The 26,869-nt window shown below is 41.8% G+C and overlaps 1 protein-coding gene across 3 annotated transcripts in view; it reads left to right on the forward strand.

Moving 5' to 3' along the window:
* Positions 1–26,869, forward strand: part of OCA2 (OCA2 melanosomal transmembrane protein) — a 422,456-nt gene that overhangs the window by 173,968 nt on the left and 221,619 nt on the right. For all 3 annotated transcript variants that reach the window (XM_059720961.1, XM_019485119.2, XM_059720962.1), the window contains one exon: positions 12,639–12,771. In XM_059720961.1, coding sequence (XP_059576944.1) covers positions 12,639–12,771 — 133 coding nt within the window. The remainder of the gene's footprint in view (positions 1–12,638; positions 12,772–26,869) is intronic.

Below are 26,869 nucleotides of genomic sequence, written 5' to 3' on the forward strand. Positions count from 1 at the left end.
GTGCCTGTATGTAGGAACAGAATCGTTTCATTTTTGCTTGCTAAATGAGGTCAATGAAAAGAATGTCATGATCTGTGGTCTGTTGGACAGAAAAAAACTCCAGGCATCTGACCATGAAACATCACTTATAGCCTCCCCTTCCACCCAGATGCCTTTTTCTTCCCCTGAGGTGGGAAAGCATCTGTGCTAAGGCTTTTAGATTCTGGGGAGAGCTGAAAGTCATGGTCTGCTTCCATGCTCCTCATTATTTCTCCCGTCGCTTGGGAGAAAGTATCTTCTTGGCTTCTCATGTTTTGGTTTGGGCACATGTGCATGTGCAGGATATTGTAAGTACCCTTTTCTCCTGCTCCTATTTTTGCTTTTAGGAGCTTGAGAGAGATCTCCATTGTGCCCCAGTCTGCTTGTTAGAGAGTCTCTGGGGAGAGAGCTCAGGCACTCTCTTTTTTTAGGAGATTGGATTTTTGAACCAACAGCAGGAAAGGAGGATTTTCACTTTAGGTTAGGTGCTGACCCTCTGATAATGATAGAATCTGTCTGAGTGATTTGAATGTCAACTTTATCCATAACCCTTTCTATAACCCCAGGATAGGGCTCCACATTGGGCCAAGGGAAGGATTTAGGTGCACTGATGATAAATCTACTTTGTGGACTGGAGGGTGGGAGAGGGACTAATCAATCCCTTCCTGAGCTCCTGCTGGGGTGGAGTGGCTCTGCATTACCCATCCTTAGTGCTCTGCTTAAAGTAAGTAACCCAGTCTAAGCCTGAAACTGGGGACACCGTTCCCTGCTGTTTATTTTGGCTGAGTCTTTAAAATCCAGAATAAGTAGGCAATTAAAGTTATAAAGAAGTTAAAGAAGCACAGTGTATGGTGAGTACAGTATCAAATTAAACATCTGTACCGGAGGATGATAGGGAGGAAATTGTTACAAAGTTCTAAAGTTAAATTAGTGGTTATTGAATTATGTCACTACAACAATATCAAGAAAAGTCTCTTCTAATTAACAGTGTAGTTCTTGGGGAGGGTTGGGGGGAATAATGACATATATTATGAGAAACATCTCTAAAAGCCTACAGTATTTAATGAATGAGGTGTATTTTTGAAAACATCTGAAATGTATTAGGAACAAATCTAGAGTCCGATCAGGTAATGACTATGGAGTGTCCTAGTGTACTTTGGGTGGTGGCTTTAACATTTTATCTGTTTGCACCTATTCAAGTCATCTAAGATAGAGGAAGTAATTTATGTACCACACAGTGCATTTTCTCTAATACTTAGAAAATTAGCATTTCAGCAGTACCTTTAGAAACAGATATACTTAAAAGTTTCATACTATAATCCAGGAAAGCATGTGAGTAATTTAATTGATTACTTTTCTGTTAAGTAATCAAATTATATATATTGTTTCTTGGATAGCACCTGATCTTTCTCAGAAGACCCAGTCTTAAAAATACCTATAAAAGTCTCTGGTATGTGATATCATAGCAAATTCTGCCTTTATAACTCCATTTTAAATGAGGATGCTAAGTAGAAACAACCACAAAAGTATTCAAAACACTTTCACTTTCTGGATTGGTTTCAAATATATATAATTTAAACCAAATTAAGGCTTAATCACAGTAAATGAATGAATGAGACCTTACAAAATAGTCTTTTTGTCTTTCCTATTCCTAAGCATAGTTTCAGTAAATGCTTATTTACAGAATCCAACACAAGTATTTACTTAAAATTAGTAACACTTCTATACTATGCTTACATCAAGTAAAATGTATTTGCTTTTAAACATGTTTTAATATAGAAAACTCCTAAACACAGTAAATCATTATGTAATGTTATCCAAGCTTTTTAGATTTTAAAACTTTGAAACAGCCCCAGCTTCCCAAATCACCCACAGCATGGACGCAGCTTTGTGATTCTAGGGGCTTCTGAATTTTTCTCCTTGATGCTTTTATTGCAGTGTCTTTTTTTAGCAGTTTGAAATTCCCTTTCAGTCACTTCTGAGGGAATATTTAATGTCTCTCTTGGCTAGTCAACAGAGGGAGTTTACACAAGTACTCAGCACATTCTTGACACTTAACCACAGCTATAGTAGTTTTGAAATTATTGTCTTTTTATATCTGAAGATCTGTTACACCTAAATATGCCACAGCACGCTTAAATTTGGATACCAGTTAGACGTAACCAGAAGTAATTCACAGGTGAACATTTGCCTTTTGGTGGGGACGGCAAATCTTAGACTGGGTTCTGCCATTTTTAAACCAGTCTGTGTGCATCAAACTTCTGTTCTGTTACAGGTATAGACTGGTTTTGTGTGCCACACTTCTGTTCTGTTACAGGTATAGATTGGTTTCCAATCACTTATACCAGTAAAGGTGTAATGTTTGTATTGACCATAATCCATATTATCACTGTGCCTATAAAAACACATGCTCATTCTGAACTTTATTGATTTCAACTGGGCTTACACATGTGTTGCAGAGCACTGAGGTGCCCTGCTCCTAGAGAGGGGAAACTGCCAGGGGAAAAGAGCCCTAGCAGGGAATAAGAGCCCACCTGTGGGTTGCCAGGGCAACTGGAGGCAGCAAATGACCCACACCTGACAGCGGTCAGCTGCCTGTAAGGGGCAAGGCCTGGCTCTTATAAAGCCCAGGGCTGAGGCTAGGCTGGCAGTTCACTGCCAGCAGCCAGAGAGGCAGGAGCTCCCTCAGCCATGATGCGAGAAGTAGCGAGAACCGCAGGTACCGCTTAAGTAGAGTTGTGGATGGCAGCTCTAGGGCGTTTGTGCAACGTGGTTAGCCAGGCGGCTTTAAGTTAAGTTGTAGCCAAGAGGCTTGTATTTGTTTTGTGGTTGTTTATTACACCGGTGGTTTGGGTGAGGCTATGAGGGGTTGGAGGAGGCCTTATAGGGACCCACAGTGGTGTGGGGGCCCCAGCGCCAGTGCGGGCGCAGCGTACTCAGGGGGATCCCACAGTGGCGTGGGTACCTCAGCGCCAGTGAGGGTGCAGTATTGTCAAAGGGGCCTCACAGCGGAGTGTGAGGACCCTGGCGCCCAGGAGGGTGCAGCATATGGGGTGTATAGACCCCAGCCCTAGAGAGAGGCATTTTTGAGAAGCCCTAGCGTGGGCGCGGAGAGCCCCAGGAAGGGGGCAGCATTGAGAAGCCCTAGCGTGGGCGTGTTGAGGCCCCGAGAGAGGGGGATGGCGCAGAGAAGGCGCCCCGAGAGAGGGTGAGGAGAGCCCCAGGAGGGGGCGGCAGTGCATGTACAGAGAGAGAGATAGTGATAGTCCAATGTCCAGCCCAACTGCGAGGCTTGAGGCGTGGTATAAGGGGTGGTTGGAGCCACGCATAGCCCATAAGGCTAGGGTGCCCCAAAGCACCCGTGTGCAGGACAAGATCCACAAGGGGTCCAGGAGTCTACAGGACCAGGGAGTACAACTAACCGTGTCCAAGGAGACATAAGGCAGCCTTCCAACTGATGTAAACATCAAAGACATGGCGGACGAGAAATAGAGGGTGCCCTTGGGCTGACTTGGCATGGAGAGGGGGCCTTAAAGAGATCATGACCCTCCTGTAGGACCCCACCGTGACAACACGCTTAACACTATATATGTGATTACGTGTTTTACTGGATTTTGGGCTTGTATGCTTGTAGGCTAAACATGGATTTAGTTGTAGATAGTCATTTAATAGATTAATTTAGCTGGAGAGAGTTATTCAATAGGGCCAGAAACTTCTCAGTCCCAAGTCTGGGCACTTTTGTGTGACCTTGGTTTACCTTACTTAATATCCATCTCAGTTTCCTTACTTGTAATAGACACTTCAGAGTCAGGGGCCTGCCTAAAGCTCTTTGAAGTGAATGGGATCCTTTCCATTGAGTTCACTAGGCTTTGGGCCAAGCCCCTTTTAAGGATTAATACATTCTTTGGATAAGAACACATGCACATTTCAAGGTGTCTCAAAAGGACAGTAGCTGTTGCTTCTAATTTGTATATGTGAATGAGCTGGAAATGGTACAAATATAGCAAAACAACTTTAACTGCTAACACTGTTTCATTTAGTGTTAAATTTGGAGTGATTCTGCTACATATGTATCGTAGGCAAATGGTGCACATGTAGCAATTAGAATGTAACAGAGGCTATCGAATGACATGTTCCCCATTTGAAATGGCTCCAAATATATGGGTGTCCATGATCTATATCGGTGATTTCAGTGGGTGCATCTACATGTGCTATTAAGGTGATGTGATAAACTCTGGGGCAGTTTGCACAGGAGTTGATTGCTTCTGGGTGCAATGTCTGCATGTGTGCCCAGGACCACAGCGGTTTCAGCTGGGGTGGAGCAGCCTCCGGCTGGCAGGGGGCACAGTTGAGGGGTAGTTTCATCCCCAGGCTCTGTGTGGTGGCAGAGGGTGGCAAAGGGGCTGGCTGGGGCACAAGGGTGCTTAAGTGTGGGGCTAGGAAGCAGGTAGCCCCTGCACTTAACCACCCTCATGCCCTAGCCAGCCCCTGTCACCTTCTATATGTATGTTTCAGCTCATGTAATTACTCCACTATAGGATAGTACTGTCTCTGAGCCACTCAAGATGCAAGGCAGCTGCTCAAAGTGAATGCCAAGCGCTATGATTTTTATTTGTTGGCAGTTTTACTTCCAAATTAACTTCAAATGACTATACAAGGTGCAAAGGACTGAGGGGAACAAAGTAAGTGTGGAAGAGAAAGGTGATGCTTTTCATAATATGTATATCATCTTATTAGGCATGTAAAGAAAGATCTTAACAGGGTCACAGAGCAGGCATCTCTTGATTTGCAAACAAAAATAATATGAAATGAATAAATGATGCCGTTCTTGTAAGTAAGACACTTTGATGTTTAAACAAACTTTCATTGTTGCCTAGTCAGTTTGTCTTGTTCTTTGTTTATCACTGTAGCATTGGAAACCAGAGACCTTTTCATAGTGATGCCTACTTTTATAAGACTGCATAGGAGTATAGTTATCACAAACTGTTCATTTTTTGGATTTAAAAGCTATCATTCATTGTGATTCAAGATTAATTGGGTATAGATTATGATAAACTGTAGTATCTGCAATCTATGGATAACGATTACGTATTAACCTGTGTTGCTTATCACTGAAGCACTGCAGATAATAGTTTTAAATTAGTCTATAAAAATATTTTAAGTCTTGGCAGATTATAAAATAGTGGACCATAAAGTAAAAGTGTCACTTAATTTATAGGATTTTGCCGAGTTACTGGTTGATAGCTGTGTACAACATCCAATTTCTTTATAAAACTTCAACTCTTTCTTTTATTTCTACCTTTTCAGTAGTTTGCCCTCTCAGAAAAATTCAAGTGATGATGGGAACACTATGCTGCTGGCTCTGACCTAAAACTGTTTGTGTCTGCACATAGCAGAAGTTACAATGGTTCAGCATGGTTAAGTGGCAAAATATGGGGAAATTCATTATTTTCTAAATAAGGCATTTTTTCACTTAAAGGTATTGGGTCATTATTCTTTCACCTGCAGATAGGAACAGCTGATAGCTGGTGATCTCGGAAACCTCCCATCATCCTGGGCACAAAATCATGTATCTGTCTCAAAAACAGAGCAAGTAGCTATTTTTTTGCCAAGCATTTGGGTAATGTTACCTGCCTGAGCATTTATCCAGCATTTTGCATGGGTTTTTCAATCTATGATGAGTCTCATAGACAGTGCTATCACTATCTGATAGAGTTTAAAGCTAACTCCAGTATGTAGTGATCACCAGGTTCAGTAAAGCGTTATACAATGAATGAGAAGAAATAAGCAATAAAGTTTTTATTGTTGGACTGCAGGCAACTTTTGCAGACACTTTTTTTTTTTTCTCTCTCTAACTTACTTGCACTGCTACCTAAGGGACAATTCCCAACTCATTTAGTTTCCTGTTATGGGCCATCTATAAATTATGATTGCTATTACTACACATACACATATATGAGCTGCAGTTACAACTCTGATTGCAGGGCAGATATTAGTTTTTAACACCACATGAAAGAAGTGCATGCAAGCTTTCAGATAGCAGTCAGCATTTTTTTTTAACACAACTTCTTGAGGAAATGACATTGAATTATGCCAGGATGAAAGTATCAAATGTAGGGAAGAAAGAAGAAGAGGGCAAGATGGTATGTGCAGTCCAATGTCATGTGAATCGGCAGCACTAGAAATAAATACTACAAACTAAGCTATACATAAATAGTTATGAGACTGTCAGATAACCTGTTTTAACATGCTTTAAAGCATGTATGTACTATTATATGCATGTTTAACAACTTAAAAAAAACCAAACAAAAACTGGATTGACTGCAAACCAGTTATAACAGATTTAAAAAGTGTTAAACCATTTCCATGTTGAGGTTTAAAAAGCGTCAAAAGGTGCTGGATAGCACATTTTTAAACATGACCTATTTTCCTGTTTGGGTATGGTAATGGAAATATTTCCTTTGTTCTTCTTTGTTTTGATGTTCTTGAAATATAAAAGAAAGATCATTAGGATTAAAAGTAAGGTATTGGTACTCCTTGAGTATGCAAAAAAGATAACATTGCCATGAATCTGTCAATGCATTTATTTCTAGCCTTGGTGATTCAAGATATACAAGACATTAAAAAAATCTTTGGACCAGCAGTGCTATTTTGGCACTAGACCAAGATTTAATTCCAGGATATGTGTACCTATACGTAATATTCTCTTGGCCCTAAAACTGCAGACTTGTTCTCAAATTTACTTGTAAGGAAGTAAATTTCAAACTTCCTTAAACCTTAAGAAGAAAACTTGTCAGAGAACAGGAAGATCCATATCAGAGAAGATGCTATTTTCCTAAAATGATGGAAGAGCAATGTTTGAATTTTAATTTAAATACATAAACAAAAATCTTTTTATAGAGCGATACAGACAATAGAACTTGTAGGCTGTGATCTCCTAAAACAAAACCATAAGATTTTCTTTGTCATTTGGGAAGTAGGAAAAGTTTTACAGAATCAGCATTGCTTCAAGTAATGGCATTTCCGGCACCACATAGCATTTATCTGACAGACTGAAACCTCCCGAAGGAAAATTACTTGTAGTCTATTGTGTGAGCCAAATCTATTTCAGGCTATTCAAGAAAAAATCTTTATGAAAATTAATGCATTTTTTTTTTTTGCAGTATATAAAAGACACCCAGGCCACTTTATATTGTTTTCTGAAGAAATAAAAAAGGTTAGATGGTCGTTTGGCATTGATTTGTATGTCCAGTTGGATTATTCAGTTTAATCTGTATTTCTAAAAGGTAGAACCGTGTCCTAGACTATGTGGCATTCTATGAGTGGTAGTAAAGACGTGTATGTCTAATAGCAATATGGGAGAGGGTGTAGGAAGACTACCTCCCCTTCACAGGCAGGAATGGTAGAGAAGAAATGTGGAACAATTGGGGCCTGGGGCTTACCCTCAGTGGGATGCATCTGTGTCTATTTGTATGGGACAGACTCTTCCTCTCTGTACCTGTGGTGCAGTCTGCTCTTGTGAAGTAGTAGAAGGATCAAAAAGAAGACTGTGGCTTCATATGTTCATGATCCCATTTTTTACTTGCTTCAGCGTAGGACGGTATTACCCCTTACACAGATACTGCAGGCACCAACCCCGTCTGTGGAGCCCTTTCTTCTTTATCTCTTCAGGGACATCACAAAAGTCTCTTCTGGAGGAATAACAATGAGGCCAGTGTGCCTGGGGCAGCTGCCACACACTGGGTCAGTGGCAACTTCCATCACTGTTCTGCAGCTGTGGATGTTTTTTTCCAGCCCCCTGCTTTCTGTGCCCCAATTATGGCAGTCATCTCTTCTGTAAGCTCTGCACAGAATGTCAGTCAACTACTGGCTGCCTCTTTTGTCTATTTTTCTGATTATACCTATTATAAAAGTTGCCTACCCAGTCCTGAAGTGTCTCCTGAAGTGTCAAGGGAATATAAAGCTTCAGACTGTGAGCTAAGAAGAAAGCAGTGCACGCTACCTAGTGGGGCAGATGTTGAGTTGCGTGCCACCACAAGAAGATGCCTTTCTAGGATTAAGTAGGATGAGGATGATACTAGACAATACTAGCCTCCAGAGAATTGCAAGAAGTAAGATGTTCTAACTCACTAAGACTCCTTTTTCACTGTGTAGTTTAGTCTGATAGGAGGAGGAGTGGGTGAGGAAGGTAGGAATGTAGGACTGGAAAGGACTTCTTAGATTACTGAGTGAAGTGCAGTCTCCTGCTGTTGCAGGCATCCTGTTGTACAATACTTTTCACAGATGGATCAAGCTCCATTGTAAAAGTAAGTAGGTTTTCTGTATCTACTGCACTGACTGAAAGACTGCCTAAATTTCAGGAAGTTGGCCTTTTTAGATGGAATTTTTTTTTTTTTTTTTTTTTCCAAAGGTAAGGCATCTTGGAGCTGAACCAGATCATGAAACTCAGCTTAATTTCTGAGATGATGTTCAGCTTGAGGAAATACTGGGATGGGACACCAGAAAGGATCAGGCAACTTTTCCTTAGAGATATTGTCCACAAATCTTCACTTTTCAGGCATGTGTATATCAGCTCTTATGCCCTGATGTTGAATCTCAAGGATAAAAGCTGGTTTTATCTCTTCAAAATAAGCATTAGTATGCTTAGTCCTATCTCAATTCAATTTCTTCCAACTATCAATCAAACCCTGAGGGCTCCCTATCAACCTCAGTGTTTTATTTTGTTTTCCTGTTTATTATGCTTTTCTTTTTCATATAGAAAAATAGTTTTGTGAGTTTCATATAAACATTTCTTATTTGTATTTTTCATCTGGGAATTCATGTTCAATTTTTGTTCAGTTTTATAATTGAACAGTGCAGACATTGAAAAACAAGAGAGGCAAAAAACTTTGTAAATCTGTTTGTAGTACATTGTACCCATGTACCATTTTCTTATATTTTGTCACGTTCTTATAATGTATGACTGAGGTCTGACTATCAGATATTTAGGTGTTTCCAGTGACTTTTCAGGTGTCTGTTCTTTTCTTTTCCAAATTAGTAAGCCACCTCAGCAGCTTTATGCCTGGGTAATTTTACAGAAAGCTCCTATCAGGAGATTCCATCTGGATGCTGTCTTTCTTTGCACAGACATGGATATATTGCTGTCACTTTATGGAAAGACTTGAGTGTATTACACTTTTAGAGCCTATTACATATCAAAAGTATTTTCCTGATTCTAATAGTTCTTGACTATTCTGACAATCTCTATGGGTCATCTGTTCCTCATGCAACTATATCTTAGTCATTTATTATCTTGGGGATAAGGATTTTTTCCACTTTGATTTAGGCTTCTTGTTGTACCTTCTGTAGCTACAGATATCACATGTGAATCACTTTCAGATTCTTGGCTAACTCCTATCATTCAGGAATTCATCAGACCTCCCAGTTCTGAAACTATATAGAAACAGATGTTGCTCTTACATGTTTCTTGAGCTGTTTCATGCCACCTGGATAATTTTTGTGCAATTTCAGAACTTTGGTCAGTGCTATTTTAAAGGTGATCTGCAGGATTCCTATGATGACATTTTTTGTCTTCTCTTTCTGTCCATATCGTTACAGGAACAGGCCTGTACTATAAGCATTTAGGTAACTACACCTACTTTCCTATTAAGTTTATGTACTGTATTTATTTGAATCCAAGATAAATTTTCCCCCACCCCAGTTCAACACAAGGAAAAAGCCCCCTCATCTTAGATTACAGAAGCAAGGAGAGTTCAAGCAGGGAGGGACAGCGACTGAGGCTCTGATTCTGAGCCCAGGGCTGGAGTTGCAGCCTTTGCTCCCCACTTTCAGTGCCCCCTGCTGCCTCTGCCCCATCCACTGCTGCTGCTTATCTTCAGTTTCATAGACATTAGGGCTGGAAGGGACCTTGTAAGATCGAGTCCAGCCCCCTGCCCAAGGGGCAGGAAGTCAGCAAGGGACAAAGAATCCCAGCAAAATAAGCACTGTCACCCAGCTTTCCTTCAATTCTTACGTTGCTGACTAGATCATCCCCTTTGGCCAGTACCAGGTCCAGCAGCACCTTACATCTTGTTGGCCCATAAACTACTTGAGATAGGTGGAGCTAATCTGTGCATGTGAGGAAGCTTTATGACTGATCAAATTTGGCTGAGTGCTCTTCCCATGAGACATCTGGGTAGTTGAAGTCTCCCATGACAACCATGCACTGAGAGCATGAAGCCTCAGTCAGTTCCCTAGCAAATTCATCGTGCAGTTCTTGTTCCTGATTTGGAGGTCTGTAGTAGGCTCCTAGCATTCTATCCCCTTCCATGTTCCCCTCGTATTCTAACCCAGAGGATCTTCAGTTGTCCTCCATGGGTGCAAATCTCTGCTTGTAGATCACTGAGTCCAACTCCCTTGCTCTGGGCAGGACTACTGCTGAGATCAAGTAATCCCAGTAAGGTGTCTATCCAGTCTCCTCTTAAAGACTTGCAAGGTTGGGGACTGCACCACCTCCTTGGGAAGTCTATTCCAGATTCTGGTCACCCTTACCGTAATGAAGTTCTTCCTTACATCCAACCTGAAACCATCCTCTAACAATTTGTGGCCTTTGTACCTTGTTCTCCCTTGGGGCACCCTAGTGAACAGTTTTTTTTTTTTTTTTTTTCTTCTTCCAACTCCTGATATTCACCACTTACATACTTATAGATGGCCACCAAGCCCCTGTCAGTCTTCTCTACCCCATGCTGAACAGTCCCAGATCCCTTAGTCTTTCCTCATATGGTTTGTCCTTTAGGACCTTAATCATCCTTGTTGCCCTTTTCTGGACTCTTTCAAGATTCTCCACATCTTTTTTGAAGTGCAGTACCCAGAATTTGACACAGTACTCCAGCTGGGGTCTCACTAATTCTGAGTAGAGAGGAAGTATTACTTTCTTAGCCTTGCTTACAATGCATCAGCTAATGCATCCCAGTATATATGGATTTGTTTACACTTAGTGCATCTACATGTGCTATTAAAGTGATGTGATAAACTCTGGCACAGTTCATGCTAAAGTCAGCTGCTCCCAAGCAAAGCATCTGCATGTGTGTCTGGGACCACTGCAGTTTGAGCCAGGGCAGGGCACCCCTGGTTGGCAGGGTCCTGGAGGGTGAGCCCTGGATCTGGGTGCCAGTGTTGGGACTGGCTGGGGACCAAGGGTGCAAAAGTGTGGGGCTAGGTGACAGGCAGCCCCTGTACTTCAGCACCCTCATGCCCCAGCCAGCCCATCACCATCCACATGTGTGTTTCAGTGGAGTAAATTACCCTGCTCTAGGATAGTACTGTTCCCAACTGTACTATCCTACAATGGAGTTAATTAATTTACTGTGCTCTAATAGCAGTGCATGTATAGATAATAATGCTTTACTATGGACCTAATTAGTCAACTTGCAGTAAAGTGCATGTGTAGATGAAGGTACTGTTCCACTTAATTCTTTAATTCAAGGTCTTTATCAGATAGTAAGTATAAAGAGCCCCAACCGAGAAGATCTGTTCAGTCATTGCAGCCAGGCTGTGCTCTGGAGGGATCTCCTGATCTGCCCCCACAGAGCTTTGTCAACCTGCCGGGTGCACCGAATTGGTGCAATTATGCAGCCAGGAGCTATTTCTGGTGGTGGGCAATGGTGAGAGGGAGAGGAGACATAGAGGAGAGAGAGCAGGGGTGACAGGAAGGGGAATCGCCAGCCTGCTGCCTAGGACTGAAGTCCCTGGGAATGGGGCAGCAGACCCATTGGGTCTTCAGAGCTTAGAGGGGCTCAGAGAAAAAAAAAAACCCAAGAGAGAGTGAGAGAGTGAGAGGGGGTTCCAGGTTAATTGGCTGTGGCTGATGTGTGATTAAGCCGGTGGGACAGCAATTAACGGAGAAATGTGGGGGAAAAAAAACTGCTCGATCGCTGGAGTTGCGATCAAGGGACCCAGAAAGTGAACAAAGGAGGAGACGGAGGAGATGCTGTCAGGACTTGAGGGTTTTTTTCCTTTATTTTTTTTGTTTCCTTTATTTTTGCTTGGTTGCACTGTCCACCTGAAGAAGTGTCAGCCGGCTTTGGCTCGGGGAAACCATCACCCTCCCAGGCTTAATTAAAAAGAGATAACTGGGCAGGAACCTGACCCGATTCTGCTGACTGATGCCTGCCCTGGTATGAGCAAGGCAAGTGGATGTCCTCAGGATGCCGGGCCCTGCGTCCATATCCTGTGGTATCCTGACAGTTGCTATATGATGTTTTTGTTGTAATAAGATAATATTGTTATAATGTAGAATACGGGTTTAGGATGCAAAAAATACTTATGTTGTCACCGTTGCAGGCAAGAAGCCAAGTTGTCAGTTGAAGCCAGTTTTTCTGATGGTTAACTATTTATATTAAAAAGCGAAAAAAATGAATAATTGAATATTTTTGGGCTCATGTTTATCTTTGATAATTTAATTTACTTGAAACTGGGGAGACATAAAAACTGCTATAGCTGAAAATTGCCAACATTTTGGGGGTACATACGTATCAATCACTGAGTAGCTAAGCACATATAGTCAAATATTTTTTTTCCTCGCTGTTAATATTGGAAAATAACTGATCTGTAATTTTAAAATTGTATCTTTTCTTTCCTAGGGATTAGATTTTGCAGTATTTACCGGACATATGTTTGTTGGAATTTGTCTCGTTCTTCTGGTCTCCTTTCCTTTTCTCAGACTTCTTTATTGGAACAAAAAACTTTACAACAAGGAGCCAAGTGAGATTGTTGGTGAGTCTGGGCATGGAATAATTTTTTTTATAGCCATTGAGTTGTATACATAGTAACCATCCGATTAATGCCATCTATGTTAATGTTGTTGCTCTAGAAATGAATAGTTCACAGCCTCCTTCTGTTCCTAAAAGTTAGTATTTTACCAATAATTTGATTGAGATGATTCATTTTTATTTTTTCCAAGTCATGATTTTCTTAGCTTTTATACATTTTAGTTACATGGTGAAAATTATTACTTACTGAATGTGTGAAGCAAACTATGGATAATAAGGGAACTATATTAAATAAATGTAGCACTATTTGTACAACTTAAGAGAAATGGAATCTTTTTCATAGTGCTAAGAAGCATTATTGGAATATAGACTATTTAGCAAATGTTTTTGTGAAAGATTAATGTATATTTATTTTTGGATCATTATGGCTGTAGGAGGGGAAAAATTCCAAGATATGCAAAGCTAACCCAGATAGCACTTGCACAGGATATTGAGTCCTGGTCTTGTATTCTGCATGTTCCCTAAACTGCCCAAAATCTAAAGTTTCTATCTCTCTTTAAAGGTAGATACAAGTGGGTTGGGACACAAGGTTCATTTATTGCTATCGTATTGGTGGCTGCATTTCCTTATCTGTCTAACCCACCGGTGGAAGCTAGCAGTCATCAATTTGTTTTTGTCTGCAACTGTAAAGGAGTTTCCTGTAGGAACTATGGGAGGCTTCTCCAATGTGCTGTAATTACTCTGTGCTTTGACATGCTGTAATGTAGATTAATAGAGTCTGCTGGAGCGTGGTAATGACTACACTCCTGCCAGCCTCCACTTCTTGTGTATAAGCATGCCTGTGTTTCAAAGGGCAGCAGGGGCATTTTAACTAAAACTTGTTTGATGAGCTTTAGATAAAGCACCTCTGCCACCATTTTGAAGTGCTGGGACCCTGATACATGAGAGACTCTGGGAGCCACTCTAATTAAAGACACCATCCCCGCCCAGAGCACATGAAAAAACTCCCTATGTCTCTATGACTTGTTGTTCTCGTTCTTTAGCTCTTTCAATTCCAGCCTACTTTAGCTAACCTCATCTATTCTGCCCTTTTAGTTTCTTCCTGAATGATATATGTCAGTGCTAGGATCAATCTTGACAGTTTGGCTGCAAACTTGGGTATCGTAGTAAAAGTGTAGGAAAAGGTAAGACTGCTTAAAACCCGAGTTTAATGAGGATATGGGAGGTCTGTCCTGGCATGGGTATTTTTCATGTGACTGGTATGAAAATGACTGCCTTTTCCTTGGTGGTGAATCCTACCTCAGTAGAATCCCACCCATTGCCAGAGAGATCCTACCCGAATCCCATTGTGCTTTCAGACCTTTCAGAGGTACAATAGACATGATCTTTGTTGCTAGACAGCTGCAAGAGAAGTGCCATGTGTAACACAGAGATCTTTATAAGACCTTCGTGACCAGACTGAGGCCTTTTGATTCAATCAATGGAGAGGCTCTATGGAAGACCCTGATGAGATTTGGATATCTGTTAAAATGTTGTTACCACCACCATACTTCTTTATGACCACCTGACAGCAACCATCCTAAGCAATGGCTTGAAAACAGAACCCTTCACCATTAGAAATGCTAAGGCAAGAACTGGAGTCAGGCAAAGACGTGTGATTGCACCAACACTTTTTTTTCCCAGCTATATCACAGCTATTTTGCATCTCACTGCACTAATAGACTTCCATCTGGAGTCAGCATGCAGTATCACATGGACAGAAATCTCTTTAATATCAACCAGTTACATTCCGTATCCAAGATAACCAACACCTCCATTACTGATCTTCAGTACACTGATGATTGTGCTGTGTGTCTCCACTCATTTGAAGATCTCCAGGTCAAGCTTGACTTCTTTTGTGAAGCAAATGAAATGTTTGGATGCACTCAACTTCACAAAAAACAAGATACTTCACCAACCTACCCCAAACCAAGCAGCTTCTCCCCTACATATTACAATTAGATAGAAGTCCTCGGAGAACGTTGAGCATTTCCCTGACCTGAGTAGTCACCTTTTTCCAAAAAGTAAACAAAGGTAATGATATTCAACTCTGAATAAAATCTGCCACTGCTGCCTTTGGATATCTTCAAAATCATATCTTCTATGATCATAACATCATGACCAAAATCAAACTTCTTGTCTACCAGGTTGTTGTAATCTCTACCCTTTTGTATGGGTGTGAAACCTGAGCAACATATTGGAAATACCTGAAAGCTTTGGAATGATACCATCAGGGAAAGAGCTGTGACCTGAATTCACCAGGATCCAATCTTTCCTTCTAGAATTGTATACCATGTCTGTAGCCAAACAGGCAGATCTCAGATTGGTCTCTTCAGTCATCTCTGGATTCAACAATGACTTGCTTGTCTACTAGAAAAAATGTCATTCTCATATCAAGGGCCTACTGCTGTCACTGCCAACTCTTACCTGGTCTGTATCGGTTCTTTTCACTTGGACTTGTATCCTGTCCTATAGGCTTCTTTCACAAGGCAAGGAAGGAAGAAATTCCACTATTTAGAAAGCTAGCTTTTGCACTGGCACTTGGTTTCAAGGTGGAGCAGTGCTCATTCAGTATGAGATACTTTTCTGTAGCAGTCAAAGCCAAAGGTTTTATGTCCCTCTTTTAGGAAGTACTAAGGGGTTTTTAAAGTGTTCTGGGACTTTTAGTCAGCCAAACACTTCCTGGAGCTTATCGGAACTTCAGGATGTCTATCGGAGCAGATGAAGTCTTTCACTTTGGATGTGTTCTGGTCACCCTAAATGTACTGTGTGACACGGGGCAATCTTTTTACACACAGAATTTTGATTCTCAAGAGCAGCAGTATCACAAGCATGAGCTTAAAATGGATATAGTCTTTTCTCTTGTGGGCGGATACTAGTGCTGTATGTTTCCATGAAATGTGACATCTGTTTCACAACTGGAGTATGACTGCTTGATCACATACTACTTGGGAGGGCATTGAATGATTATTGCCACATGCTGAAGTCACTCTGATGAATGATAAATTCCCAAGTAGTTCTGAGTAGACAGTTATAATCCACAGTTCATATAGGTGGGAGTTGTGTTTATACTTCAATTCCTGCTGCTCTTGAGGGCCAAGGCTCTACTTGTGGGAAGTTACCACCTGTCTTGGAAAAGGCTTGAAGATGAGAATCTCCTAGGATGAGATGTATTCAGAGAAAATAAGGTAAGTAATTATCTCTTTCTTGAAAAAGTCCTTAATGTTAATATTAATTGTAATTATGCATAATTATAACAATTATTACCTTTCTTTGCCTACTGGAAATAAATTATTACAATCTTCAGTATCTAGCATTTTTTTTCATAATCGCCCAATTTCTTACTTTAAAGGAAACCAGTTCTTTAATAATCTTCTTATTTTCTAAATAAAGCAATAGCTGCCTAGACATTTTAGTGAATAACTAGAGTTCTTAATATAGTAAAAATTTTTTAAAGTGCTAGTTTGCACAGAGTTCCCAAATAAGTATGAAAACATACAGAAAATTCACCCTGATAACCTTAATTTTATTTGCCACTGATATTGTGTAATGACTTTGTGATGTACTTTCCTAAATAGAAATCTTATTTTTGAGGTTTTAACTTTTCCATTGTGGTGTCAGTCTTAAAGAAATTAATTATATATAGTTACATTGTGGATTAACTAAAATAGCAGTTTCAGGAATATGTAGCCAATGAAGTGTTGTGAACTTTCAAGAAACTAGCATATTTTGCCTCAAATTAGCTTTCTTATAATCAATGTTACTATCAGCTTAGTACATTCATCTACAGTAGTCTTATAATTACCATATCATGCACCTTTGTCACAATCAGCAGCTACTTTGTCACAGAGAAGCTAATCAGTAGCTGCTCAATTAAATCAAATGTTGAAGCCCTATTTCTATTGAAATTTTCTGTGAAATGGGAAGAGGAGGAGATAAATGCAGATTTCATTAAAAGGTAGCTGTAGTAATTTGGCTGTGCAGAAGCAACAGAATGCATTCAAGATGTCTTAATTGGTTCTTTCCATCTCTAATTGCTAGAAGCCTGTGATAACTTGAAATGGATTGTTTGAAGCAGCTGTTTTAATCAACTAAATACCTGCCATTTTGTCCTCTGATTAGCAATCAAAAAAGTCTTTAAAGCTGTATGAAATTGCACTGCAATGCTGTTTCCCAGAGTGTCATGGTCTGTCATGTACATTAAGTATCTTTTGTTGTTTTGGACCACTTTTGAGTAGTCACCTTTGAGTAGGGTGTTAAAAGTAGATTATTTCTAAGAGCACATAAGTTCTTTTTTTTTTTTTTAGGTTTTATTTTCAGCATTGTGTATTTTAAGCCACTTTAAATTGTGACACCTGGTGAGAGCTCTAAAACCTGCCTGTCAGGAAAAAAAAATTGTGTTCTTTCAGTAACAGAGTTTACCAATGAGACTTTCTAATCTTGTAGTAGAGATGATGCAAAAATAAAAATGTTTTTTGCAAAATAGAAACAGGACTTTAATGTTCTTGTCATTGCTAAAATCAGCAATGTGCATCTCTTTTAGTTCCCCTCAAGTGTACCCATTAAGCTGCAGGTCTACTTTCCTGAACCTCCATCTGGATGAAGCCCTGCAAAGATTACATTTCTGGATTTGCATCCCTGCTTGCTAAAGTGACAGGACCCATCTCAGTTTAGTACCTTTGCCATTTAATTTCAGGGTGCTATAATTAGCAAGGAATTAAATGACTCCAAAAAGTTTCTATAAACAAAGAAAACTCTTCTTTCATTTAAAAGTACAAAGCTTGTGGAGTGATGGGTAAAACTAATAAAGGTCTATAAAGTTTTCCTTTCACCTAACTCTTAATCTTTCCTTGCCAGCTTTTCATGGATTTCAGTCAATCCAGTTACTGTCAACTTTAGGTTTGGAGAGAAGCTGTTGTGGTTTTTGTCTCTTTCTGCCTCCTTTGATTGCTTTTCAGTTGTTGCTGATTTTCACTGAGTAGGCTCAGGTTACTCTTCAATCCCTGGGTTTTTTTTCTGTGCTTGGGATCTGTGAATATTTAGTAGTCTCTTTTTGATCCTAAGTTTTACTTTGGGAGGAACAAACCATACTTAACTTGTTGGAGCCAAGTAGTGGGTATTCCACAATAAGCTGCCTTTTTTTCAATTTTTCCCCCTGGTTGGACCTCTTTTATCTAACCCCAGAGCGAATCGTAGAAAATGAGGGTGGGAAGAGACCTCAGGGGATCCACTAGTCCAGTGGTTCTCAATGTTTTTTGTACTAGAAGCCATTTGTAAACATCAATGGACGGTCCCGACCCAGTGCCCCTCACTCCCAGTCTGCTGCCCTCCACCCCCAGGCCCCAGCCCCCCAGGGTAGGGGGCAGGGTCAGGGTGTGTGTGTGGGGCAGGGTGGCCTGTGTGTGGGGCATCAGGGGGTGCCCCTTGTAGGCTGGAACTCTAACAACCTGCAAGGGAAAAGCCTTGGTTTCCCATGTTTTTCTCCTCTAAAGGAGAATCTATTTTTAAAGTTTGTTGTTCCATTTTAAAAGTTTGTTTGCAACCCTTTCATATATTCTTTTGGGTCGGGACCTAAGGGTTGAGAAACACTGATCTAGTCCCTGCTGTTGCTCAAAGCAGGACCAACCCTAACTAGATTATTCCAGGCAGGGTTTTGTCAAGCCAGGCCTTATAAACCTCCAAGGATGGAGATTCCACCACCTCTCTTGGTTGCCTGTTCCAGTGCTTTGCCACCCGCCTTGTGGTGATTTTTTTTTTTTTTTTTTTTTTTCCCCCCCAGTATCTAACCTAAACTTCCCTTACTGCAACTTGAGACCATTGCTCCTTGTTCTGTCATCTGCCACCACTGAGAACAATCTAGCTCCATCCTCTTTGGCACCCCCTTTCAAGTAGTTGAAGGCTGCTGTTCTACTCCCTTCAGTCTTCTCTTCTGCAGACTAAACAAACCCAATTCCCTCAGCCTCTTCTCATAGTCCCTGGCTGCACACGATGGCAGTGTGCAGGGCCAGCCCAACCCAGCCTCATGGCGCACAACTCTGGTGCTCCTGTAGCATGCAGGGCCAGCTTGGATGTACCCCAAAGCATACAGCTCCCCACACTTCTGACCCCCTCTTCCCCAACAGGAGTTCTTGGTCCATGGCCCTGTGGGGTGCTTACCTGAATTTCCTCTCTCCCAGGGAGGAGGGCTGGGGAACAACCACAGGGTTGCCAGGCAAAAGCCTCTGCCAGGCAGAAGCTTCTTGTCTCTGGATCCCTTACCTTGGGGCTAGGGGGATGGTTAGATCAGGCTAGGCTGGGGTTGGTGTTTGTTGCTTAGCAGCCAGAGCTGCACCTCCTGCACTGAGGCACCAGCTCTCAGTGGGCTAGCCTAGGGCTAGGGCCCGTGATTGTTCTTTCGGCTTATGGAGGGGCCCTGCAGGCCAGATGGAATCGCCTGGTGGGCTGGATCCAGTCCATGGGCTGTTTTTTGCCTGTCCCTGATCTAGTGTCTGCAGAAAACCACAGAGTATGGGGGGAGGCATCTACTCAAGTACTTAGCCAGTTGCCAGGGACCTCATCTGTGAAGAAGAATGATTTGAACCTGTGTTCAGATTCATGCTCTAACTATTATGTTGTTGTCTAATTATAAGGTAGGGTGCTCAAATATTCTATGAAAAGAATTGAAAGCTCTCAGGTTCATCCCAAGTTAAAACAGGACATTTTTTTGAAATCTCAAAGTTTTGCAGGATGGGGAAACCTCTGAGCTCCTTCCTTCTGTGCTTTACAGCGGACATATGCTTTACCATTGCCTAGTTAACAGGTTATGTATAAATGAAACGGGGGCCCTAAACTGAAGCCCTGCTGACTTACCTGCCTCTCCAGCAGCAGTGGTCCCTGGGCTGCAGGGGGGGAGGGGGAAGGGGAGGAGGCTGGTGTTTCCCTCTACTTCGGCAGTGGTGGCTCTCCCCCAGGTGGCACCCGCTTGCAGGCAGCCGGCTCAGGTTGTCCCAGGAGGCACTGCAGCTGCGCTGGGGAGGGAAGCACTGGGCCCCCACGCAGCTCAGGCAGGCAGGTAGGCAGGCTCCGGGTGGGGGGAGATCAGGCTTGCCGCTTTCCTGGGCTGCTGCCAGGCTGCCTGCAGGACTTCCTGCAGAGCTGTGGAGCTGCATGGAGCCCAGTGCTTCACTTCACAGCTGTAGGGGCAGCAAACTAAAACTCCTGGAAGGAGTTTTAGTTTGCTGCACCCCAAGTCATTTAAGGCGCATTACATCACTGAATTTCCTACAGTGGCTGGAATTAATGCAAAATATGCTGCTGACACATGCAAACACTGACACCATTAAAGCAGTGCAAAAGCATTTAGCCCACTTTAAAGTGTCATGCACACACACACCCCTCATTTCATCTACACCCATCTTCTATCTGAATTATTCATACCAGAACCACTAGCATATCAAGTCTAGCAATTGTCTTGAGATATGAGGAGTTCTTATCCCTCTGGCATATACTGCATTAAGTCTTTTAGCCAACTGTAGTCTCCTTAGGCCATATGTAGACTGCAAACTTGTCCACACCCATCAGTGAACTGCTCCATGTGGCCACGACCTGAACTAGAAGCAGCATAGTCAAGTCCATGAAATCAGCTGCAGTCAGGCTAATTAGCACTGGTGAATGACAGTGCTAATTAGTCATGCCCTGCTAATTAATATGCCTACTATAACTGTGGAGCTCCACTATGGGTTCAGGAGAGGAGCTCTGTGAAACACTTCAGCATGCTGGGACATGAGGTCTGCTTTTCATGCTGCTGCTGAGCCTGGTGTGCTTGCATTGTATACGTGGCCTTATGTTTCTTAGGTACTGGATAATGTTTTGGCCCCTAAGGACTTTGTGCATATTCCTTTTTCATGGTGTTTCAGGGTTTGTCACTGGTATGTTTTCATGCTTTACACACTGAGAGAAATTGGAATCTCCAATATTTGGTCGTCTTATAACAATGAATAACTATAAATATACTTTGCATGATATTAAATGGAGATAATTGTCATCATTCTGTTTATAATCCTTAAATGCTTTCGTATGGCTACTTTAAAATTGACAACTTATTCCTGACTGAGAGAAAATAGTGGATCATTTTATTATCTGGGAATGAGAAAACTGATAACCTGATATTGTTAAATAAGGGAAATATTATTTGTATTTTGATTTTTGTTACAATAATAGTTATATAGCTACTGACAATCGCATTAGTTACTTATACTGACAGAGATATACAGCAACATCTTTATGTAGTTATGGAGTAGGAGATTACACTTTTATAATATCCCTTTGCCAAATAGGAAACCTAATGAAGTAAAACACTAGATGAGGGGTGAAAAACTAAAGATGACTGCTCCTTTCCATTCAGGTTTATTTTATGTGTCACCCATAACACTGGGCTCTCAGGTTCTATCTGTTCTTGAGTGCACAACTGAGGGCTTGTGTATACCCTGGGAAGGATATTGCTGAGCATGCCTCACCCATGAGGCTGGGTTCACATGAGTAGGGACATGCCTTTACAGACGCACAAATAGTAGCAACAAAAATTTGTGCTGCTACTTTGTACCCCGGTGCATGCCTCTGCCAATGTGCTTTGCAGCAGGACACCCTGTCCTGCTGCTCCACATGCTGTGGGGCAAGGGTCTGACTGTGGCATAGGGTGCCTCAGCAGGCTAGCCAGCTGGGACACACTGTGCCTCAAGATGGGGGAGCAGGCTGCAGGGCCACAAACCACACGTGCCTGCACATCTAGATCCAGCCCTGTGTCTGCCACCATGGTCCAAAACCAGAAGTTTACCAGTGAGGCTGATGTGCTCTAATGCCCTGCACCTACTCTGGAGCACTTGGTCTCTGGTAGGACTGGGTAAGTGTGGGCACGCAGGCATGGTAGGGGGCTTTCTGTCCTATCCTGTTCTGGACCTCCTGCTGCAACAATAGGTCTTGACCCTACCCACCCACTCTGGTCCCCACCCTTAAACCTTGGAAATGAATCAGTTAATCCACTCTAGAGGAATGCCCACCACCATCCCTTTTTGAAGTGTGGCACCCAGAACTGAATGCAGTACTCCAACTGCGGCCTCACCAAAATCGCATTGAGGGGGAGTATCACCTCTCTGGATTGGCTTGAGGTGTATCTTTGGATGCATGACAAAGTATGGCTGGCCTTGCTGGCTGCTGTCAGGCATTGGTGGCTCATGTTCATCTTGGAGTCAATAATGACTCCAAGATCCCTTTCCGCCTCTGTGCTTTCAGAAGGGAACTCCCCAGCCTGTATGTATGCTGTGGATTCCTTCTTCCAAGGTGCATTGCCCTGCATTTATCTACGTTGAACCCCATCCCATTCTCATCTGCCCACTTTTGTAGTTTGTCTAAATCCAATTGCAGCCTCTCTCTCCCTTCAAGTGTGTCCACCTCGCCCCACATCTTGGTGTCATCAGCAGACTTGGACAGTGTGCTTTCCACCCCCTTGTCCAAGTAGCTGATGAAAATGTTAAACAGTGCGGGCCCAAGGACTGAGCCCTGGGGTACCCCACTGCTCAGATCTCGCCAGGTTGAGTACAACCCGTCCACCACTACTCTCTGGGTGCATCCCATCAGCCAATTTTTTACCCATCCAACTGTGCAGGCATCAATGCCACAGTTGCTTAATTTATCCATGAGGATGGGGTGAGAGACAGTGTCAAAGGCCTTCGTAAAGTCTAGAAATACTACGTCCACGGTGACACCATCATCCAAGGATTTAGTTACTTGGTCATAGTTAGTTGCATCAGTTGTTCTTTTTTGTTTTAAAATAAGCTCAGCAGTTACTTTCATGCAATTTGATGCAAGACTTTTACTGCAGAAAAGAATATATTCACTTCTGAAAAGAGGATAATAAATTGTATAGATATTTCTTGTTCCTTAGACAGTTGGCAAAATACTAATTTTATACTTTAATGAAAAATGTTGGCTAACATGATTTTGAATTATAAATCAAACCAAGTTAAAAATTCTTGATAGTCAGCAAACTAGAATTATTTTGATTTTGAAGCTGATACGATTTTCTGTGCAAAAATTATATTGGGATTTCAGTTAAGTGGCTAGCAGAAATGGATATTTTTGAATTTTCTTTTATTCTATCTAGTGGTTACAGTAATAGAACAGAGTCTGATTAATACCATTAGGAGAGTGAAATTTAACAAATGTATTAGCCAAAAATATATTTAAAAACATTTCTCTTACTGTAGTGCCAAGAGCCCGCAGCAGAGACTGGAACCTCCATGTGTTATGTGCTATACATACATGTACTAAGATAATCAGTACTTGAAAGCTATTATAATCTATGGGTGATACAGAAGAAGTAAGAGAGAAGCAATTTTTATTTAAAGAAAAAACTGGGAAATGAAACATAGAAAGATTAAGGGCCAGATGCAGTCGGGTTATGTAGATGCCTACATTTTGGCACTGAAATGCCTAACACTTAGGTACCTAGCTTGGGGGTGGGCAGGGGGTGTGATACAGTTTGAACATGTTTAGGTGTCTAAAATAGTCAGTGGGAAGAGGCTGGAGCCACTAAAGGGTGGTACAGAAAGGAGACACCTTAGTGTAGGCAATAAGTCATGTTAAGTGCAGAGGTGCATCTGAAGTCCTGCACCTCTTGCAGCTTGGGTGTCTGAATAACACTGCACATTAGACATCTTCAGTCACTTTGCAACCAGAATGCCTAGCCTCACTTTTGAAGGTAGGCGTCTATAGGGTTTGCTGCCTGAACGTTGCATAAGAGCACAATCATTAGAACACTAGCCCTTGAAGTAGGAGATCTGGGTTTTGCCCCTCCCCTCCCTTTAAATCTGGCAGGATTGAAACCAATAACTCCTACTGAAGACAGTGCCCTGACCACAAATCTATAGAATAGGCTGATAAGGGGCATCCTCCATCCATCCTGTTGATGAGCTACTGGGTAATCACGAAGCCCTCACAATGAGGTAAACAAGAGAAACTGATTGTAATCAGGGAACTCCTTTGAGAGGGTAGCATCCTAAGTTTTGGTCTGTTCTGCCAGAGTTATTTACCTGTGTTGTGTGGTTTTTTTTTTTTTTTTATTAAACATTCATTATTAACACCCCTGCCCCTAGGGACCTTAGGGTTTCCCCTTTTCTTAGTTGAATGCCCTAACTACTAGGCTATGCTCCTACTTCCTTTGGGTTCATTTCCTTCTCGGTTGCCAATCATCATCAGGGGTACTGAAGGGTAGGATCCCAAGATAAAGCCTAGTGATTAGGGCTCTATCCTGGGAAAGAAGGGAGGTGAGTTTAAATCCCCTCAGGCTAAAGATAACCTAAAATCTAGATATTCCATTTCCTGGGTGACTGTTCTAACTATTGGATTTTTAGGCAAGCCTGGGCAGCATCTCTACCATTGGTATTTTTGAGCTAGACATTGAGGCATGGATGATTACTCATTGAGTAGAATGATCCAGCCAGTAATATATCCACCTTTTGGGTAGTCTGTATTTCCTTAGCTTGTTAGCAAGAATATTGCGAGAGAGAGTGTCCAAAATCTTGTTAAGGTCAAGGTATATCACATCCGCTGCCTCCCCCACATCTGCAGGGCCTGTAACCTTATCAAAGAAAGAAATCAGGTTGGTCAGAAATGCCTTGCTCTTGGTGAACCTGTGCTGGCTGTTCTTGCTTACTCTGTTCTCCTTTAGTGCTTCACGATAGATTCTTGAGGGTCTGCTTCATGATCTTTCCCAGTATCTAGGTCAGGCCAACTAGTTTGTAATTCCTCAGATCCTTTTTCTTCCCTTTCTTAAAGATGGGGACTATATTTACCCTTTTCCAAGTGTCTGGGTCCTTACCTGACCTCCATGAATTTTCAAACAGAATAGCTAGTGGCCCTGAAATGACCTCGTCCAATTTCTTCAATACCTTGGGGTGCATCCCATCCAGCCCTAAGCATCTGACTTCTCTAAATAATCCTTAACCTGTTCTTTTACTATTCTAGGATGTCTGTCTCCTTCCCTATCTTTGCTGTTACTTACTACAACAGAAGATCGTTTGTTTTTTTTTTTTCTTCATTCTGCCTTACAAAAACAATTCTATGGCATGGTGTATGTGAGAAAATATGATAGTAAAGGCAGCTCCAGGCTGGTTAATAATAAACCTTGACTGAGATTTTTTTTTTTTTTAAATGATTCATGGAAATAATTTATCACTACAAATACTGAATTATTTTTTTTACAATGATTAACATTTTACCTAATAGCTTAAGAACGATTTTCCCAAAGATGATTTTGACATGCCATAGTCTATGTTAACTATGTTTGAAATTTGTGAGAGAGACAGCACTGGGTTTAATTTATCTGTAACTTACTTCATTTTGGACTGTCATAATTCAGTACATGTTGCCTGTTATAGGTGCCCTAAACATCTTTCTTTGATGCAACATGCACTAACAGGCAGGAAGCATCCAGAAGTCTCTCATCCAGCTAGCATTTGATTGCCAGAGAAAATATTTTGAAGAAAACTTCCAGTAAGACTGTTTGGCAAAGTGGTGTTCTGTAACGGTCTCTCCAGCTACTCATAACATTGGTTGCTGTGTGCTGTCTTGTTCTGATGACACCCTAGACTATATTCTGCAGTTTCATAGGATCATAGGAAATTTCTGTAACAATGAGTCTGTAAAACTCTGAGTTGTTTTGGGTAAGCTTCAGTGCTGAGTCAAAGCAAAAATCTTGTTATTCATTTGAAAACTCAAATTGTGGATTTGTTCATTTGGCAGAGAATGGTATCATTTGGGCTAGGTACAGACTTTCAAAAAGCCTGAGGAGGAATCAGTCTAAGTTGCATGATTTTCTGTAAGTAGCTTAGGTTACTTTGGTAGTAAACAGAGCACATGTCCACTGTTGGTGGGGGGTAGCATTCAGGCTACCTGCACTGGCTAAGGCTAGCAGGTTGGGGCTTCGTGGGCTGCTGGCGACTGCCAAGTGCACCTAGTAGCTGGGCCTCCCTTAATGGCTGCTGGGTCTGTGTTGCAGAAGCCTCCATTTCCACTCCCTTCCTCTGCCCCCATTGCCTACTTGTGGCTGTCAGCTGGCTGTAGGCAGGAAGCAGGACTGGGGACGGAAGCTTTATTGGTTTAGCTCTAGGAGAGCCAGAGCTGGGTCCATGGGGCAGAATCCTCTGTTTCCACCCTCCCCCCCGCCCTTGCTACCTAGCTGCAGCTGACGGCTGGCTGTAGGCAGGAAGTAGGGTTGGGGTCAGACGCTTTCCTGGGACAGTGACTTTCCTGGGAGAGCTTGGGGATGGGGCCCACTGAGCGCTTGGCTGAAGCAGATGAGCGTGGGATGAGTGCTAACATGCCTTCCTGCCAGGGAAGGTAGTGGGGGGTCCACAAAGCCTATGGTGCCAGCAGACAGTGACCTAACATGATTCAATAGGGGAACTAGTACAGAAATTTGATGTACTGGACTGATTTTTATTCGAATAAGATTAAGTACACATCGATCCAGGACTATTTTAGAGCAAATTCTGCCATTTTAAGTCTGTTCTGTGTGACCTGAACTTCTGTATAGTTAGTGGTTTGGCTTGATTTCTGATCACTCAATTCAGGTTATCTGTAATGTCTCTTCCTAGCTTTGGGTATAAGTACTTGAATTCCCAAAGACATATGAAGTCTATGGATATTGCAAGTTATAGTTAGTATAAATACAATGAATCTATTATCCCAGCCATTCCCAGTTTTACATATTTCCTGCTCTGTGGCTGAGTGGCAATTTGAGTCTGAACATTTCTGTATTTCTTTAACTACCATCATGTAAATTTAATATGTTCCTTTGCTCTGTGTTCCCTAATTAAATAAGTAAATGAAAGAAAATGTGAGAGGCCGGTGACTGTTATTACAATGTTTTGGAGATACTAATTCTGAAGTCACTTATGCCTGTGCTTAACTTTGCCTCTATGGTTTATTAATCAGGATATGCACTTAAATAAAGATAATCACTTTTGTAAATGCTTACAAGATCAGGGTCTTATACTTGTTTGGTAGTGAGAGAGAGGGATGGTGAA

This window comes from Alligator mississippiensis, chromosome 1 (assembly GCF_030867095.1).
Source record: "Alligator mississippiensis isolate rAllMis1 chromosome 1, rAllMis1, whole genome shotgun sequence".
Classification (NCBI taxonomy): domain Eukaryota; kingdom Metazoa; phylum Chordata; order Crocodylia; family Alligatoridae; genus Alligator; species Alligator mississippiensis.